Source organism: Solanum dulcamara, chromosome 5 (assembly GCF_947179165.1).
Source record: "Solanum dulcamara chromosome 5, daSolDulc1.2, whole genome shotgun sequence".
In the NCBI taxonomy this organism is placed as follows: Eukaryota; Viridiplantae; Streptophyta; class Magnoliopsida; order Solanales; family Solanaceae; genus Solanum; species Solanum dulcamara.
Genome location: NC_077241.1, coordinates 74,072,009 through 74,092,830, shown reverse-complemented (window position 1 = coordinate 74,092,830; position 20,822 = coordinate 74,072,009). Strand labels below are relative to the sequence as shown.

The following is a 20,822-nucleotide window of genomic DNA, read 5'->3' as shown; positions in this document are numbered from 1 at the left end:
AAGAAAATCAATCTCTTTATAATAGTGTCATTTGATACGGTACTTTTGACCGCTATAACAAAATAATGTTATGTGAAAATTAATTGCGAAAAACATTTCACCGTTGTATTAAAATTAAAATATTGTCGTACAGAACAGATGGTTATAGAGAAGTCTAGCTGTAATCACTTTTCTCCTCCAATCTTGTGCTAAAATTGGATTGATTTGAAAACCAAGTAATATGCAATTCACTTTTAGAGACAACAAAATTTCAAGGTGTTATTTCTTCTTTCCAAATTATGAAAACATGCTCTGCAAAATTGATTACATAGGATATAGAAGTGTGCAAAGACCAGTTTCAAAAGTATGACTTCAATATACAAAGTAGCATTATTGTGCTAAATTGCAAATTATACAGATCCTTAAGTGCTAACTATTGAGGAGAAGATCACCATTGCTGGACTTGATTCGTCGTACTCTCAAAGGTACAGGGTTCTCCAAGATTGTCACGTTGACTCCGGTCCAGACGTCTAATTTTGTGGGGAGCTGAGCTATTTTCTCTACGATTTCCATGTCCTCCGGCAGCACATAGCCGAAAACAGTGTATGAGTTTTTCCATTCTTGATGGTTTGCTAAGCTTATAAAGAATTCAGGGCCAGAACCAACCCAGGCAACTGAACCCCGTCTTATTTCCGGACAGAATTCACTAGGAACTGTGTCGAATGTTAATCCTTCAGCACCAAGAGTTCCTTGTAACAAAGCATATGGAGGGCCAAAAGACGCCTGAAATGTTGTAAAGCAGATGCAAAAGAACTGATGAAAGTTAAAAGCTTTTAGCGTAAAAGATAGCATTTGAGTGCACAAAATGATTAATGCACTTGAGAAATCTCTTACACGAGACGAATACTAGATGAAAATTCATTTATACATACTATCTTCAATCACAGGATGCAATAAACAAAATGCTATCAGCAGCAACTAATTTTTCATGTTGTGCTCCCAAGAGGTTTGACAAGCCATATCAGTTGGGAAGGATGCTGAATTGCAGAATGCACTACATACAAAACGAAGAAATAGGACACAATTTTGGAGTCCAAAGAGGAAGGAGCCAAACATGTTTAGCAACTGAGGATATACATGCATAATGCTTCTCTCACTTCCATGGTTTTCCAGATCTGTGTATATAACAAAGTCAAAATAGTACTCCAGCCATTCCATTATGTAAACACTATTTGACTGGACATGGCATGTAGGATATTAATTTGATTTGTATATTACTTTCCTCCATCCCGAAATGCCAGAGCTTATCAAACCTTCTAATTTTCGGCATAAATTCAGATATTGATTCTTCAAATTTATGAAATAAAATTTACAGTCAGAATTTACATAAATCACATTTTTAATATAAAAAATATTCAACAAAATGTTTGAAGTAATCATTGCAAAAGACTTCCCTTAATAGTAAAAGTTAACATAAAATGTGACATGCGAAGAATATACATAGTAATGGAAGAAAATTTTAAATAGAAACTTAAAAAGTTGCTTAGAAGAAAATATATCAATTGAATTTAAAGAAAACTTCAATGAAAAGAGTTCCATTAAATTGGGATGGAGGAAGTTTGAAATTGATAACATGAACACTTATTCTAAATCCCTATACATAGTCAAAGTAGCCAAATCGAGACGAGTACCTATAATTCATCTTACTCATGTCATCAAAACGAAGCTGTTTAGGATTAGAAGTCACATGTAATAGTGTAGAAGAGTAATGAAAGTTTACATCTTTTATGTGATCTCCGCGTGCATCCCAAACTTGTCCGCGAGTTTCCGCACGAAAAAATTGGCATCCAGCAGAGTGGCGAACCCCCAACAACTCCAGAATGTTAAAAACAGAGTGTGGGGAACATTCTGGCAAAAGCTGCAGAAAAAAAAAATACAGACATGAATATCAAGAGAAATTAGAAAATCCTTGTTAAGGGAAAAGACTAGATGATAACTAAGCCTAGTGACTCTGAAAAGTGATAACAGTGTTGAGACATCTTATGGATGACAAATTTCAATATAACGTTATATTGTATCCCCTCCCATACGAAACAAATCTTTCCCTATACCTTTAAGAAATACGAAGACTTGAAAAAAGGCACAGTCCTCACTAGTAGTGGTCATATTAAGGAGATAGAACCTTATAAAAAACACAATTTTGAATAACAAGGTCATTCGAAATCTCTGGAAGGGTGTGCCTTGGGTCCTCAGCTCACAAATTTTCTCACTTTTCTTCTACTTCTCTTTCTGCTTCTTCCCTTTCCTTATCTATGACTATTTTGTATTAAAGCTGGGGAGATGCATGAAGAAAGAGCAGAATTCTGGACAGGCAAGTAGTTTGTTTATCAAGGATAGGCAAGTAGCTGTAGAGATAAGCCTACAACAACAACACAGCCTAGCTGGCAAATCATAAATGGATAATTAGGGGATGCTGATCTTAACATGCTTTATCTTTGATAAAAATTTCCGAGTATCATATTTTAACAGAAAATGTGAATGATGGAAATGGAAAGGGGGACTGGTTCATTAGGGTCACCGCAAGAATCAACTTATTTATTTATTTTTGATAAATCACAGAAAGAATCAATCGCATTCTACCATATTCACATGCAATAATGGTATTACAGTTCTTGTTGGTCATGAACTTTCTTATTGATCCAGAAACCATGATCACCTAGCAGGTTTTCCTTCCTCTTTTTCAATTTTGCAGTTGCTTCTACGCATGATCTTACAAGTATAACAGCATGGTGCAGTAGTCAAACAATCCACACCTCAATAATTTCATCTAGCATGATCAGCAAAATCAACTCTTTTCACAAGAACTTCCAGAAACCATTGCTTTTATTTCCTTATCATTACTTCTGTCGATGTTATTTATTACTTTTCAAAAGATATCTCAACGTTGACGGAGATACGCTTTAAGTATCCTTCTATTAAAGTTAAACCTCAAAGACTACTGCTCATTGCCTGGATTCTATCGAAATTTTTTCACCATGCACTGGAATTATATCCCACTATCCATTAAGACAGAAAACAATATAGCACATTGCAGTAGCACATACTATTTTCAATATGTATGCACTCTTACAAGCTGATTTTCATCCATATATATGAATATTTAGATCAGAGAAATCAGTGGCAGCCACTGAAACTTTTGTGTCTAAGCAAAATTATTCAAAATGCACTCCAAAGGCTTATCCGCATAGTTAGAATGAGTTGCAATTTCGCAGCATTTGTTTAGATACCGTCATTTCTCTGTGGCAAGATATATAGAAGTAGGCATTCATCAAGAAACAGAACATACCTTAACGTGAATAGCACCAAATTCTGTTTCCAAGGCGATAATTCCCTAAAAGGAAGAGGGATTGAAAAAGAGAAATTTTTGTAGTTAGTACATTAAATTTCAAGTGCCATAAAGAGGTAGTGATATGATTTCCTCCACAAATGAAAGAGTTTTACGGTTTCTCGGATGTAGCAAGAAAAAATATGAGGAAACATTAGAATCAACAGAGCAGAGAAGCTACAAAGAGAAAGAAATTCTTCCCAGATGCATTACGTTCCCCAAGAATCTAAAAAGTTACCTATTACTAAATCAGCATTCAATCATTATAAAAGTTAATGGATTTATACGTAACATACAAAGTAGTAAGTCTTAAGAATAATCTGCAAAAATGTCTATGGCAATGTCGCACGGGTGATGCGTGCTGTAGTATACTTTTCATCATTGCAGGCATTTTTGCAAAGAGTTCCAAAACTTATTCTCACTATTGAATCTACTTGTTCACAAGAGGACAATGAAGAGAAATAATGCTATCAGAGAAATACAGCAGTACATTTTAGGTTGTTGAGAAAGTTGTATACCTCTCCTTTCCCAAAAACTATGCCAGACATCCACATACTCTTGCCTCCTTCTTCCTTTTTGTCAGGAGCCAAAGTATCTTTCTGCTTCTTCAACCAGCACTGCAGCATGAAGCAAAACACGCCAGACCAAACAGTCAAACTCCCATTTACATTGTGTATATTAGTTCAGAAAGTAACTAAAAATACCGAAAGATAATCTTACAACAACGTTATCTAAAATGAATGCAGAAGTAATAGATGCCAAATTTAAGTAAATGAGGACTTCTCTAAAACTGAGCTCTGCTTCATTATTATAAATGGGCAATAGTTAGTTTAGAGCATGTTTGGATTGGCATTTGGCTTATGACTTTTGGCTTATTTTTGTTATTTTGACTTAAAAGCAGGTGCTTATAAGCACTTTTTAATTTTATCCAAACACTCCAAAACTGCTTAAAAGCTATTTTGACTTAAAAGCACCTAAAATAAGCCAATCCAAACAGGCTCTTAGTTTTCCGAACTTCAGTAAACTGCTTTAACCTCCAAAAACTTATTCCAGAAAGCCCGAATGGTTTTTTTGAAACCTTTGCAGTTGGACCTCCTTTTCTTGCATATTCAATAGGACAAAAGAGATTAATACTGACAATTTCTCATTTAATTCTCCAGATTGTCAAGGAAAACAACAAGTTCATGTGGTTGTTTGATTGTGTTCCTTGAAATATTTTAGAAACTATGGTCTGCTGAAAAAAAAGTAGCTATTTTACATAAATGCTGAAAGTAAATACATACGCCACATTTACAGACACCACACAAAATCTGAGGCAAGCATTTCTAGCTAATCACAATTCACAGGCACGGGCGGAGCCATGTAGGGCCTAGGGATTCATCCGAACCCCCTAGGCAAAAAATTACATTTTTTATACATGGTTGAAATTATCTTTAATGTATATAGAGTAGATATGGAACTCCTTCTGCTTCTTCATGTGTTTATTTTTTTTTCATATTTTGAACCTCTTAGTGAAAATCCTGACTCCCTCAGTGATCACATGCAAAATACTTCTAAAAGAAAAGAGCAGGCAATTAAATCATGGGAACAATGTGCTGCAAAACAGCCTCGAATTGCTAATAGCTCACTTCTGTAATTAGTTTAAGAACCAACATCACAATTCACTAAATCATGTCTTATCACTTATTGCATTACAATTGTATGATCATTCATAATTAAAGGTCCAAACATGCATGGTTTATCAAAATTGGACATATAACCAAATCATTAATCACTTGTGGCACTATGTAAATCATTTCAACTGGCCAATAACTTACAACTAAAAACACTATATAGGAAAAGAAAAGGACAAAATCAAGAAAAAGTTTCAAGCTCACCTCACCAAATTTGTCACCACAAGCTTTTTTATCTCCACAGAAAACCCATGTATCACAAAGACAAGGCCCATGATTACCTGTGCACATAGCCTTACAAGCTTCACAACATTCCTTAGAACTTTTAACCTTAAAATCAGAACCCCACTTCACAGCAGCTCCCCAAAGCTCAAAATTTTCGATCCCATTACAACATTCACCACCACCCACTTCACTGTCACCACCGCCGCCAAATTCACCTTCAACCGCCGTCAACCGCTCATCAGCCGAATTTCCGGTGGGTCTCATCACCGCCGACATGAAAATGTAAACGACGGTACAAGAAAATAGACCCATCAAGAGAAGGATCATAGTGGCACAACGAGTGGGTTCGGAATCATTTGGCTTCCGACCCATTTTAGATTGATGAGTGGAGATGAAAACCCAGAAACGGATTTGGCTGATTCCGTTTGGTTTGTGAGATTTTTGTATTATTTGGTTTAGTGGTATCGTTGACCTGAAGATACTGAAGTGTATGAAATTGAGGTTAAAAAAAAATTATAGGAAGATGAGTAATTAAAATTTGGAAAGATTATGAGAATGAATTAATAATCTTTTAAAGAAATTGTTACAGTTGGAAATAGTCCTGAATATCAAGCTCTACAGTGTAATAAAGAGGAATCTACGATCATGTTTGGCAGAGAACGACTTTTCGTTGGATTTTTTTGTTTTAGCTAGTTAGAATTACGCAATTTGAAAATATTATATTTCAATTGATAATACAATACAATAATATAATGGGTAACAGTATAACACCCGTCCAACAAGGTGTTAATGTATCGTATCGTTAAATTTATTATTGAATAATGATAAAAAATTATTTTGTTTAATGATTAATTTTATGTAATTGCATTGTTATCTTCTTTTTTTTTTTAAAAAGTATTGAAAACACTCTTGAATTTGGTGTAAATTATTAATTTCATTCTCAAACTAGTGACAGATTTAAAAACACATCTCTATTTGACTAACTAAACTTATATACACCATCGATCTACCACATGACATAGCAAGTGATCTCAAACTCTTGTAAGAGTATGTGACTCTTAATAAAAAGCCGAGAGAAGTATTGAAAATACCTCTAAATTTGGAAAGAGTTTAGGGGTATATTTCACTCATATTGTAAGATCGGAGATGTACTTAATTAAATTCAGTTAGTCAAGTAAAGGGGTTATTCTAAGACTATCAATTATAGCTCGAGGATGAACTACTAATTCGCGCGGAGTTTAGAGGTGTTTTTAATAGTTCTCTCTTCTTTTTTTTTCTCATTTTATCTTTATTTAATAATCTTATTTTATCTTTTACTTTAATTATATATATATATATATATATATATATATATATATATAGTAGTTTCACCTCCTAATATTTTTCATATAGGTTTTTATTCTTCAAATTATTGTTGTGTGACAATATATAACGATGTAAAATGATACAATTTATTCAAACATTATATTTATTAAAATAATATAATATAATACGTACAATACAACATCATACTATGATATATTGAGAAACAATACTTAACAACCATGACTTATTCCAAATGGTCCATAGTAACAAAAAGAAATACAACACATGTTTCCCTTAGTTATTACTGAATACCATAATTATGCAGAGCATAGTACTAATATCACAATTAATTAAACATGCATCCCAGAATTAAGGTGGAATGGTAATACCTGCAAATTCCCCCCCAAAAAAAAATACAAACATAAGACAGATATATTTATATATTGAAATCGGAAACGGCATGTAATAGAGTAATTTCTATCCTTAAAAGAAATTTAAACCTCCACCATTTTTGCTGCAAATATGAGTTTGTGACAAAATTCGTCCAAATATTTCGCAAAGCCAAACAAAAAATTGTTGTTCCACAAGAATATGGGATGTGTTTAGTGTAGAGAAAAATATTTTTTAAAATTTTTTCATATTTGCTCGGTTAAATATTTTTTTAAAAGAAAAGGACTCAATTTAATGAAAGTAGAGAAAACAATTTATCTTTTTTTTTTAAAAAGGTGCAAAATCCATTATGAACAAATAAAAATGAACAGACCTAATAAAAATTGTGATACAATGAATATGATCTTTTTGTCCTTAATCAGAGTCACCTTATTATAATTAGACAAACGACTTTAAAATTCCTCTTTCTCCCTTATAATGAAATAATTTATACTCACATAAATATCTATAAATTGTTTTTAAAAAAAATTCTTTTTCTCCTTAATTATCATATCAAATCAAATAACGCCACATAAAATAAGATTTTTTTAATGAAAGTTAAGAGATGAGACAAAAAAATATTTGTTAAAGGACGTGCAGAGTGCTTACTTCCGCACTTGAAGTTGCGAGGAATGGTGCGTCCGCAGCCTTTAGCAATGCGAATGAGTCGGCGTGGGTTGAGAATGGCAGCCAATTTGGGAGTAAGAATTGGGCAAAAACATTCCAAATGAGTGACTCTAACTCTTTCACAGCATTCCGCTAATGGATTACTTCCAAACAATACAGGCAGACATGCTTTCTTACCAATCCTCCTTTCTTCTCTACAAACTGATTCACTCACCTCTCCCTTCCCTATTTTTATCTCCCAACCACATAATATCACTACTAACAACAACATACTCCAAATCTTTTTATTCATCATATTTGATGACATTTTATAATTCACTTCACAATCCATTATCCCACCCACCCCCCTATTTATAGGACAAATAATTAAACAACCCCCCTCCCTCCCGACCCACCCACCCGAATTAATAATTAATAGAAGTCCTAATAAAAGTTGACTAACCTAACTTTTCAATCGACGTATCTACTGCTCGGATGCCCTTCTTCGATTCATTTTACTTGACTTTGTATAGGTCAAGTAATATGAAAGGGAGGAAATAATGGACACTAGCTAGCACCTAATTTGGATGGTTGCCATTCATTGTCTTGTAATTTATTGTTAGTTTAAATATAATGTTTGTTTTTATTTTTATTTAAAATTTATTGTATCGTATCGTATAAATCTATTGTTAGGTGACGATAACTGATTTGGTGTGATCGTGTTTTTATCTTAATATTTTCTTTTCACTGTGTCTTTACTTATTATTTAATAATCATATTTTATTCTTTATCCTATTTTTGTATTTGGCACATCCCGTAAAAAATAAATTGACAAGATTAATTTACCATACTACTCTTGGTAATTGATGTTTAATATTAAGTTTGAAAAATTAAAAGATTTTTTTTGTTTAGAAATATTTAGTGTACTTTTTATGATTAACTTTGCCCAATAAAAGCTGTGATGATTCACTATGTCACTTAGATTTCAGTTAGGATTGAGAGGTTTTATTTGAATTTCTTTCCACGAAAATTTATAATATTTATATATGTTTAAAATTATTTTTATATTAATTTTTTTTATTATTATTTATTTATTTATATTTTAAATTTTCTTAATAAAATTTTTATCTGAACGTTCTTATTTTGGCGTTAACTTCTATACAAATTTTGGCGTGTGGAAGGGGTTATTATTACCTATATTTATCTTTTCAAAAAGTTATGTTCTTTTTGACTAGTAGTCACGTAGGCCAACTTTTTCCAATATTCACACATGGCATATTCTTAATTATCACTGTCATGGAAAAACTTAAAAGTATGTTTGGTTAAGAATAAATTATTTTAATTATTTTAAGATTAATTATTTTTAGATAAGTTATTTTATTTTATATATGAAATAACTTATTTGATTATTATAATATAAATAGTGGAATAAATTATTATAAATTTAACAATTAAATAAGACATCAAAATTTTGTTTTCAAATTATATTTTTTATTTTAGTACTATTTATTTTTATTTATCACATCAAACATCAAACGATGAAGTTCACTTAAAAGGTAAGGTATATTGTTCCTACTAAAACATAACGTATTTCACATCATAAGTTAGAAAATAAAAATGGGTATATGATAGAAAATCGAAGAAGGGTTGTGTCGTGGATTCACATGACTAAAACGAATGGAGTCAATGAAAAGAAGGATAAATTTGAGTCATTTTTATAATACTATAGATATATATATATATATATATGAATCAATGGTATAATAATAACAACGTATCTAATAAAATTAATAATATAACAAATGACAATATTAAAAGAATAAATATGACCATCTTTCCTTATTAACAATTACCCTTCTGGTGGGTTAGTAAAGAACAAGGAAAGTGGCCTTCATGTAGAGACAAATTCCAACTTAATTATTTCTCTTTTTTTCATTTTTATTTTTTAATGTGTGTTGGTAAATTTCTATTCCCTTCAATTCTACAACTCTTTCCATTCTCTTTCTCCTAATTTTCTCCTCTCTTTTTTCTTTTTAACCAAAATTTACGTTTCTTCCTTTATTTTTTTTTAATTTAGTTTAGGATAATCCTATTTTACATGCAATACAATAATATAGAAAAAATTACATAAGTACACAACTTATTTTATTATATTTTCTAAAAAAAATATATCATTTGAAAAAATTATAAAAATTCTTACCATTTCCTATTATCGGATACATCACTTTACGTGATGTATCAGGATGTTTTAGAATGAATCTGGATTCCATCAAATTTATGGGTTTTTGTAATTTGGAAAAAAATATGGATAGAATGTAATTAGCTTTTAATACTATGAGATTTATGTAATTCCCACAAATTTTGGCGTGTGGAAGGGGTTATTATTACCTATATTTATCTTTTCAAAAAGTTATGTTCTTTTTGACTAGTAGTCACGTAGGCCAACTTTTTCCAATATTCACACATGGCGTATTCTTAATTATCACTTTTTCATGGAAAAACTTTAAAGTATGTTTCGTTAAGAATAAGTTATTTTAATTATTTAGAGATTAATTATTTTTAGATAAGTTATTTTATTTTATATATGAAATAACTTATTCTATTATTATAATACAAGTGATGGAATAAATTATCACAAATTTAATAACTAAATAAGACATCAAAATTTATTTTCGAATTATATTTTTTATTTTATTACTATTTATTTTTATTTATCACACCAAACGATGAAGTTCACTTAAAAGGTAAGGTATATTGTTCCTACTAAAACATAACGTATTTCACATCATAAGTTAGAAAATAAAAATGGGTATATGATAGAAAATCGAAGAAGGGTTGTGTCGTGGATTCACATGACTAAAACGAATCGAGTCAACGAAAAGAAGGTTAAATATGAGTCATTTTTATAATACTATAGATTCATTTGCCTTGGTAATGGATGCATTGACGCGACAAATTCAAGGTGAGGTGCCATGGTGTATGCTTTTCGCGGATGACATAGTCCTGATTGATGAGACTCGTAGTGGAGTTAATGCTAAGATGGAGGATTGGAGACATACCTTGGAGTCTAAAGGGTTTAAGCTGAGTATGACCAAGACAGAGTACTTAGAGTGCAAGTTTAGTGAGACACATCAGGAGGTTGGCGTGGAAGTTAAGCTTGGTGCCCAAGCTATTCAAAAGAGAAGTAGTTTCAAGTATCTTGGGTCTATCATGCAAGGCAGCGGGGAAATTGATGATGATGTCACACATCGTATTGGGGCAGCGTGGATGAAATGGAGGCTCGCTTCCGGAGTGCTATGCGATAAGAAGGTGCCACCACAACTTAAGGGCAAATTCTACAAAGTGGTGGTTAGACCGGCTATGTTGTATGGGGCAGAGTGTTGGCCAGTTAAGATCTCTCACATTCAAAAGATGAGAGTTGCCGAGATGAGAATGTTGAGATGGATGTGTGGTCACACCAAGAGCGACAGGATTAGAAATGAGGCTATTCGGGACAAGGTAGGAGTGGCCTCGGTGGAAGACAAGATGCGGGAAATGCGACTGAGATGGTTTGGGCATGTGAAGAGGAGAGACACAGATGACCCAGTGAGAAGGTGTGAGAGGTTGGCCATGGATGGCTACAGAAGAGGTAGGGATAGGCCGAAGAAGTATTGGGGAGAGGTGATTAGACAGGACATGGCTCAGTTACAGCTTACCGAGGACATGACCTTAGATAGGAGGCTGTGGAGGACCCACATTAGGGTAGAAGGCTAGTACATAGTCTCGTTATTCTTCCCTATTCATAGGCGCACTAGCACATTACAATTCCTTGTACTCTCATTTCTGCTATTTCTATTACTATTTATTGCTTTCAGTACTTTTGATTACTCTATTTTATCTGTGATGCCTTCGTGATTTATTTTTCTATAGCGCTTTGAATTTTTTTAACTTTATCTGACCCCCTTTTCCGCTTTTTTTTTAGCCGAGGGTCTCTCGGAAACAGCTATCCTACCTTGGTAGGAGTAAGGTATGCGTACAATCTACCCTCCCCAGACCCCACGTTGTGGGATTTCACTGGGTTGTTGTTGTTGTTGTTGTTGTATAGATATATATGGATCAAATGGTGTAATAATAACAACGTATCCAATAAAATTAATAATATAACAAATGACAATATTAAAAGAATAAATATGACCATTTTCCCTTATTAACAATTACCCTTCTAGTGGGTTAGTAAAGAACAAGGAAAGTGGCCCTCATGTAGAGACAAATTTGAAATTCCAACTTAATTATTTCTCTTTTTTTCATTTTTATTTTTTAATGTGTGTTGATAAATTTCTATTCCCTTCAATTCTACAACTCTTTCCATTCTCTTTCTCCTAATTTTCTCCTCTTTTTTTTTCTTTTTAACCAAAATTTATGTTTCTTCCTTTATTTTTTTTTTAATTTAGTTTAGGATAATCCTATTTTACATGCAATACAAATAATATAGGAAAAATTACATAAGTATACAACTTATTTTACCATATTCTCTAAAAAAAATTATCATTTGAAAAAATTATTAAAATTCTTACTCTCTCCTATTCTCGGATACATCACTTTACGTGATGTATCAGGATGTTTTGGGATGAATCTGGATTCCATCAAATTTATGGGATTTTTATAATTAGCTCTTAATACTATGAGATTTATGTAATTCCCACAATAATATGAGCATATGATTTTCCGTCTTTAATTTAAAAAGAAAAAGGGATAATAGGACAAAATATTTAAAATTAATAAAAGTAGAGAGAATTAAAAAAATAAAGAAAATGCGTCTGCCGGGAGTCGAACCCGGGTCTATTGCTTGGAAGGCAATTATCCTAACCGTTGGACTACAAACGCTGGTACTTATAAATGTAATACTATTATCTATTTTGTCTAATCAATACACGATTTGAGGCTAGATTAGCTTGAATTCTCTTCGGAAAGTCCACCATTGGAGGAGAAAAACACTTCTTATCAAAGACAATTTCATATTCATGGCTTGAATTTGAGATATCTAATTAAAAATAAAAAATATTTATCATTTTACCATAATTTTTTATGATAATATTACGAGTACTATATTATTTTACATATATTAAGGTATTTCTTCTAATAATAAACAGATTAGTTCTTTTTCCCCTTTTGGACAAAACGAAAGGTGACCTTTGGAACGGAAATTGTTACCTATTGCTTCTTTATATGTGTCTATCTTGTCAAATTGCTATAACTATTTTTTTTTCTTCGTATTTTGTTGTATTTCTTGTTATATATTGTGTTGTGATTTAATTTTTTTCAATTTCACTTCGATTTTTCTTCTTCTTTTTTGAGCTAAGAATCTATCAGAAACAAATTCTCTATACACACAATAATAGAAGTACTAAAATCTGCATATATTTTATCTTTCATAAATCTCACTTATAAAACTACACTGATATAATCTGTTCATACGTAGTGCAAAAGTCAAAGAACTCAAGAATTTATTTTCAACCTTAATTAGGTTGATCTGGTCCACATGACCCTTATGAGACGCAGAAATTAACTTGGAACAAGTGCATCGACTTATCATTGTCTAACAAAAACCCCATAGAAAGTCCCCCTCACTTTTTTAGCGGCTCATATTTTAAATAAAGATCGCCGTGTGGAAAATTTATTTTTTTGGGAGTTGTCCCACTGGTTTGCGAAAGTAATGGGAGACTTGCTCCATAGAATCCTATCATGAAAACGCCAGTTGTTACCATAGTAGCTGCATGAATCAAAGCGGATACTGGAGTGGGACCCTCCATAGCATCAGGCATAATAGGTCTCATTCTTCTACTCTTTCTCGAAAGTCGATGACTGTTTGAATGGTGGTTTTCTGTAGTATGATTCAATATGGATAGTAAGAGAATCATATTTGTTTTGATTATTTTTATAATTATATGATATGATATGATTTGGTTTTATGGTTTTGTGACTATGAAAACTCTCATTTTTTAAAATCGCCAATTTGGTGGCGTTCCATTGTTTCTTTATTTTTTTTCCAATTATATCCTTACTTAATTTTAAATAATTCTAATTTATCCTTTATTTTTTATTAAATGTTACCTTAATATATCTACTACTTTCACCGTCGTATTACTCATTCTCCTCCGCAACAATTTTTGAAGCTTCTAGGGATTTCAAATTGAAATTCTCTCTTCAATTGAAGTTTCTATAGGGATTTCAAATTGAATTTTTCTCTTCAATTATTATTAATATTTATAATAATTAAGGCCATTTTCGTAAATTTATCAATTACGATACAGTGTCATACAGTCAAATCAAACAACAAAATTATCATTAAACAATAGCAAATCATACCGTCTATCCAAACATAGTATTGTACTGTACAATAGAATATCATACCATACCATATCGTACCGTACATTATGAAACCATAGGAAACCACCATCCAAATAGAGTGTAGGAAAAATTCAGACCTAAAAATAAGACTCGTCATTAGGCTCTTTTGACGACACCAATAATATTCTTAAATTATGTGAAATTGAACGAATATACCTATCCCTAATATTCTAACATAAATATGCACCTTATCATCCAATACTTGATTCAAATTTCTCCTTATTTTAATGGTACCCATCAATTAATCTAATTAGATGATTAATATATCGAACAAAAAAAACTAAATATACTCTTAAAAAATATGCAGAATTGAGCAAATATGTCTTTTGATTAATAATACTCATGATAGTACTCAATCAAATTTATTACCGATTTATCGAATTCTACCCCAACTAGAGAGATAGGTAGAAAATTTCAAGATTAATATATTTATGCTTACTTCCACACTTGAAATGATGAGGAACAGTAACAATTGGCAGGCGCGCATTAAGAAGTCGGAAATTTAATATCTAGTATATATACATACAGGAATATTTATCTAGTAATTTTTCAATGAAATAAAAGAGTGTTAGTTGACATCTTTTCAAAAAAAAAATGGCTTCGGACACTAAACTCATGTACATGTCAACTAATTCATCATAGATTACTAGATAACTTGTTCACTAAAGGATTGTCGGTTATCAGAATGGGATAGACAAAATTATTTCATGAGTTGAGATATCTCTTGATATTAAATATTCCACTTTCTATATAAAATAATTAATCCCATTATTTTAATACATAATAGTTCAATTTTAAATAGGTTTAGGTTGTAAAGTTGTACTTCACCAATAATAGAGAATATCAATATTATTCTTTTTAATCCTTAATAAAATTGCAACTTATTGTGTTGGTGGCAATCTTTATTTTATGGCGGCTAGGCTTTCATGTATATTATGTAATACAATAAAAATTAACGATGAAGTCAATTAGTTTGAGATCATAAATTAAATTGTTTTCAATTCTATTAATATTAAAATATAAAGGCAGCGTTAATGATGTCTCAATAGTCCAGGAAATAATAGACTAGAAAAATGAGGAAGTACATATACTTAATTATTTTTAATAGGTTGTTTTTAATATAAAGTAATCTGGTGTCTGAAGTATTTTGTGTTTATGTAGATTTTGGAGAAGGATTGTGTCTTAGTGTAGAATGTCTATTCTGATACAAATATTATTAACTAATTTCACAATTCGAACCAATAATCGCACACATATTTTACTTAGTCAATCGAAATGATATGAGGCAGATCATTTCCTCTCTTTAGTTGATCTTGCTTTTTTATACACAGGAATTTCACTAAGTGTACAAAATTTAATATATATAAATGCAAAGTAACATTTAACCTATAGTACCTCCTCTTAACGAAAATTATAATTTCAATACTAACTATAACGTGTAATATGATGGTCGTAATCTCTTCATTTAAGCTAGAGATTTCAAATTCGATCCGTGGAACCAGAAAACATTACAATAGATAGCACTTCAAAAGTTATAAAATAGAAAGAAAAAAAAGTAAGTTTGTAGCAACATTACATCTATCTAACAAATTGAAATGCACACCTTAGAACTCAGTAAATAGTTTTGTGCATAACTCTTCTATACAACCATAATAAACAATTCAAAGAGTTACATATTACAACTTTTTCTCTTATTAGTCCAATTGATAAAATGTCATCCTCAGACATAAACAGCAAAGTCATTGCTGCTGTCGATTTCCGATTCGAGGTCTTCCTCTGTATCATCTTGTTCTGTTGTCCCTGCAAGATCTTTCCCTTCAGATTTTGACACTACTCCAGGTATTTTAGCTTCTTGTATCATCTTCATGATTTCTTCCACACTTTGTAGTTGCTCTGAAGCTTCGTCGTACTTGGCATGCTCAACATCCATCAGTTCTTTTGGCAGATTCTTTAAGAACCAGGGGTGTTTCTTTATCTCAGGAATAGTGATCCTCTGAATAGGGAATTCAAATGTTTAATGCAAATAGAAATTAAAAATTAACACATTGCGATACACGTTATGTTAATGAACCATAGTTGAGTACTTGAGTTAGGAAGAATGTTACCTTAGAGGGATTTGCAACAAAGATACGCGAAAGGAGGTTCTTGCAATCTGCTGAGATTCGTACATAATCAGGTATGGAGTGTTGAGCACTCATTATTCTCTGAAAACAAATAGGAGATTCTTTAGTCGCTAATTGAGACAAAGGTTCCAAAAAATTCAAGACACTCTTACTGGTGCAAACATCAAATGAAAGTTTACACAACTCACCCCAATGGTTTTCCTGAAGTTTTTCGGATCTTCAGGATCCTCAAAAGGGTATGCTCCTACTAGCATTACATACAGTGTCACTCCACATGACCACACATCTGCGATCTGAAAAATGCATAACGATAACATGAGCACAATATTCAAGTGAAACAACAAGAAAAGAATACAATCATGTAACTAAGGATTCATAATATATAAATATATTAGTGTAGTGTTAAATGTAACATAAGCAAGGCCCCTTGCACATGAATAATAAGGTAAAATTATTAGGCCAATTTTATACTTGTGAACGCGAAAAAGAAAAATACTCAGTGATACAAAACTAAATCAATGTCCGAGAAGAGAGCTTGCCTTCCCATCATATTCCTTCCGTGACAAGACCTCAGGGGCAATGTAAGCAGGTGTTCCCACAGTCGACTTTGGTTGTGAATGCAGCAATCCAGACTGCATAATAAAGTATATATAAGTAAATTTAACATCATGTTAAATGTAACACAGCAAACTTCATAACTAGAAGTCAAGAACAAACCTTGGAATAACCAAAATCGCATATTTTTAGACGTGGTGAAGGACTTCCATCAAGAAGAGTGTTTTCCAGCTTCAAGTCCCTGTGACAAATTTCCTACAGGAAAAGAAAAGCAACAACTTGAAAATGGAAACTCACTAGAAAGATGAGCACTGTACAATTTGTTGATGTATATTCAAATTTACCATGGTATGACAGTAGCTGACTCCGGATATCAGCTGTTGGAAGAAGAAGCGAGCCTGTTTTTTGTTGACACAAAATTGAAGTTACTAAGCACAACATGATCATTCTCATCAAAAATAGAACAATACAAGGAATCAGAGATATCTGTATAACCTCGTCTTCACTAAATCTGCCAGCACTGCATATTCTACCAAAAAGTTCTCCACCTGCTGCATATTCCATAACAATTGCCAAATGCGATGGAGTAACCAAGACCTACAAATAAAAAAAAGTGCATGTCATGTTAACTGTGAATGCGTAATCGACCATTGAGTACATCACCATTCAATACATATGCCAAGTAGTCTAATGGACAAGTATCAACGGCAAAATGAAAATAATAGAACAGAACAGAAGTTAACACAAAACCACGATTACTAGATGCCTAACTCATGCTAACATCTACTCGAATACTAATTCAACAGCCAAGATGTGTAAGATTCAGATGAAAGAAGGTTACAAATGCACTAAACAGGAAAAGAGAAGAAATGTAGGATAATAAAAAGTAACAACTAGCAATAATGGATCAACATTTATTCTTTAAGAACCATATCAGCTGATAGTACTGTGATAATAAATTTTGTACACACACTCAACGAAATGGAGCGACACTTAAAAATTTAAACTCAGTCCTTGATCGCCTTTATACATGGAGAAGATACAGCTCGATCCTATGATTAGTCACTTTTAACCTCAGAAACAATTTTGCATGAAACATCAAAATATTGCAGGGACTCTAACCACTTAGACAATGTCTTGAGGTAGGTCAGAATGCTTGTGCTATATGGAGTATAACACTGTGACTTCTCAAGTTACGTAAGTGTAGTATGTTGGTCCTTAGCATTTTAATATTAATTTTCAATAGTATTAATTTGCATTAGTTTTGGGTCAAAGTATTGCATTACTCCATTTGGAGTTAGTGCATATGTTACTCGTTCCATTATTTTTTTTAACATTAACCTTTGACTTGTCCCCACCAGGATACAACAGCCTTATCACAAAGTGTAACTCAACAAACTCTGGACAAGAGTTGAGTCTAAAGCTCCACAAAAAGAGCACTTCCCTTCAACTAATAAGAACTCTCTTTTTTGACAAACTTAATGCACTCTATATTTTCTTCCATTTCAAAACAAACAAGACCTCTCTATTTTTAGGAGAGGAAGGCATTCAAAAGAAAAAAAAGCCATAATGGATTGCCACCATTAATATTTAGTGCACAATTATCATTTAGTATACCACTTACTAGTGATAATTAGGTTAAAAAAAATAATGGAATGAGTAACATATGCACTAACTCCAAATGGATTAATGCAACACTTTGACCCAAAACTAATGCAAATTAATACTATTGAAAATTAATATTAAAATTTTAAAGACCAACATATATATTGCGGAGTCCCAGCAATCTAAAAGCTTCGCTCAACAACAATAGATAGTGTGCACCAGAAATAAAGTATACAATCAATCCATTGGACAACTACATCAAAATTTGGGTCAAGCAAAATATGTCTAACTAAAGATTAAGCCCCATGAACTCGTCGTTTGCATTCCACAAAAATTCATCAGTAAGAGTCAATATTACAGTTGCTCAAGAGGGACTTATGTAATTGGAGTAACTATCCATAGACTAAAAAAGGACCAGTAAATTGTGTTTTGAGGTTTTAAGTTTAGAACTGCAAGGGATTACTCATATGCACTCTGCTTACTTAAAAACAGAACAATTGAAATGTATTTCTCTTTCCAACAACAACTACACCTCAGTCCCAAACAAGTTAGGGTCGGCTAACTACTCAGTATACACTCTTCTTACAAAAGAGAACTAGTGTAATTTATCTCTATTTCCACTTAATCTGGGGAGTCATCTCAATATGACTATCATATCTATCCAGGTTCGATAAAAGCATAATGATCATTATGATCTCTAAACTGGAAAGCTAAGCTCTACCGAGCCTTTTGTTTCAGAAATGTCATTGGGTAACAATGTTTCTTATACTGTGATTATAAAAAGAATATATACAGTAAACATCAGATGGATATATGCAATTCTAAGGTTCGTAACAAATAGATATAAAGGAAGTATTTACCTCTTTAAACCTAACAATGTTCGGATGTCTCAACGATCTATGATTTATGATTTCTCTCTGCACATTCTCATCAATCTGAGATAAGAATAAAGCAACTGTTGCATCAGGCTGAAAGCATTTGACACAACTTAGTAAATGAGGAGAAAAATATTGCACTTAAAAGATCTTTTGTAATGGGCCAAAATTGCTCCTTTGTACTTGTCTTATAGTTGAATCAGTAAAAACATAATGCAAACTGCAATTCCAGCTAGAACACCTAATTCAGTTAAACAGCTATGGTTTCCTGTTTTTGAAAATCTTGAAAAAAATGTTCTTCTTTTTTCAAGATTTAGCTCAAGAAAACACTTTATGCAAAAACTCAAAAGCTGACTTTGCAAACTCAAAAGTTCCAAAACCACAAACACACACAAATTTCAAAGAAGAACCAGTAAAGGAGTTCAGTAGAAAAATCAACCAAATAAGAAAATCCAACACAATCCTTAACCTATCAAAGTGAAAAATAATGACAGCATCTACCTAAATTATATACAAAAATAAACTTTTTTGATAACCAAAAACTAACCTTTTTCCCTCTTTCTATATATTTGACAGCAAAAAGCTCCTTTGTCTTCTTGTCCTTAACTAACCTTGCCACTCCAAAATTCCCAGCACCAAGTTCCTTCAAAAGCTCATATTTTTCCTCCATTCTATATAATAGCTCAATCCAATCCAAAATCAATAAATCACACACCCACAAGCTCTTAAATCTCAAACTCAAAAGAACAGAAATACCCAAATCAAGAATAACAAAAAGACTCAAATCTTTTTCCCTTGAAAGAAATACCCAAATCAAGAATAACAAAAAGACACAATTTTTTTCCTTTGAAAGAGAAACCCAAATCAAGAATAACAGAAAGACTCAATCTTTTTCCTACCCAATCAAGCAAGACAAAAAGACTCAAACCTTTAATAAACAAAAGTACAGTTTGTGACCAATCCTTGTTCTTCACAACTTTCAGTTGTACTGCAATTTATAGTAAATGAAGACAAAATGCAAAAATCAGTTGAAGTATGTACATAAAAAAATTGGAGAATCTAATGTTCCATTGGTTAAACTAAACGAGACGTATAATATTTAACTAATTTAATATTGAGGGGTTGGCTTCAAAGTTCAACAAGTATTGAAGTGACTGATTATCTGACACTTGGTTATGGCTGAGGTGGATGAATTATTTAAGCATGTAAAATGGGCATAGGACAAACTTTTTGAGTTCAATGTACCAAAAAAAAATGTAATATTCACCCGTCCACCACCAACAACAAAACTGTTTCAATATTTACTTGATACACAAATTATGAAATAGAAATAACAAATTGTAATTTTATCAAATTATTTTTATTAAATATAAGTCATTTAAGAATTGAAAAATAAATTATATTTAATAGTAAAAATAAAATAAAAATACAACAACAACAACTCAGTGAGATTACACAACGTGGATCTGAGGAAGGTAAAGTGTACGCAGAATTTACTCTTACCAAGGTAGGACGACTATTTCCGAGAGACCCCGACTCTAAAATAAAAATAAAATAAAAATATTATAATAAATTATTTATTAATTTTATAAATTGAATAAATATTATTGAACATTTTAAAATAATATAATAAATAAATAAAGATGAGGGGTACGAATTTTTTAATTCAACTATT

At 31.9% G+C, this 20,822-nt stretch overlaps 3 protein-coding genes and 1 non-coding gene across 4 annotated transcripts; all 4 read right to left on the bottom strand.

Moving 5' to 3' along the window:
- Positions 1-236: 236 nt before the first annotated feature.
- On the bottom strand, positions 237-5,931 carry LOC129889775 (uncharacterized). The gene is made up of 5 exons (XM_055965222.1): positions 5,242-5,931; positions 3,883-3,981; positions 3,326-3,370; positions 1,760-1,897; positions 237-762 (listed from the first exon to the last, which is right to left on the bottom strand). The coding sequence occupies exons 1-5, from the start codon at positions 5,632-5,634 to the stop codon at positions 409-411; spliced, it is 1,029 nt and encodes a 342-aa protein (XP_055821197.1). The 5' UTR covers positions 5,635-5,931; the 3' UTR covers positions 237-408.
- An 821-nt stretch (positions 5,932-6,752) lies between these two features.
- LOC129889776 (uncharacterized) lies at positions 6,753-7,969 on the bottom strand. Its single transcript, XM_055965223.1, has 2 exons — positions 7,606-7,969; positions 6,753-6,956 (listed from the first exon to the last, which is right to left on the bottom strand). The coding sequence occupies exons 1-2, from the start codon at positions 7,952-7,954 to the stop codon at positions 6,937-6,939; spliced, it is 369 nt and encodes a 122-aa protein (XP_055821198.1). The 5' UTR covers positions 7,955-7,969; the 3' UTR covers positions 6,753-6,936.
- Positions 7,970-12,393: 4,424 nt separating this feature from the next.
- On the bottom strand, positions 12,394-12,465 carry TRNAG-UCC (transfer RNA glycine (anticodon UCC)). Its single transcript has one exon. It is a non-coding gene; the product is annotated as a tRNA-Gly (tRNA).
- Positions 12,466-15,394: 2,929 nt separating this feature from the next.
- LOC129889774 (serine/threonine-protein kinase SAPK3-like) lies at positions 15,395-20,271 on the bottom strand. The gene is made up of 10 exons (XM_055965220.1): positions 20,076-20,271; positions 19,695-19,818; positions 19,133-19,207; positions 17,163-17,264; positions 17,012-17,065; positions 16,830-16,922; positions 16,652-16,744; positions 16,301-16,405; positions 16,095-16,193; positions 15,395-15,982 (listed from the first exon to the last, which is right to left on the bottom strand). The coding sequence occupies exons 2-10, from the start codon at positions 19,815-19,817 to the stop codon at positions 15,710-15,712; spliced, it is 1,017 nt and encodes a 338-aa protein (XP_055821195.1). The 5' UTR covers position 19,818; positions 20,076-20,271; the 3' UTR covers positions 15,395-15,709.
- Between the last annotated feature and the right edge of the window lie 551 nt (positions 20,272-20,822).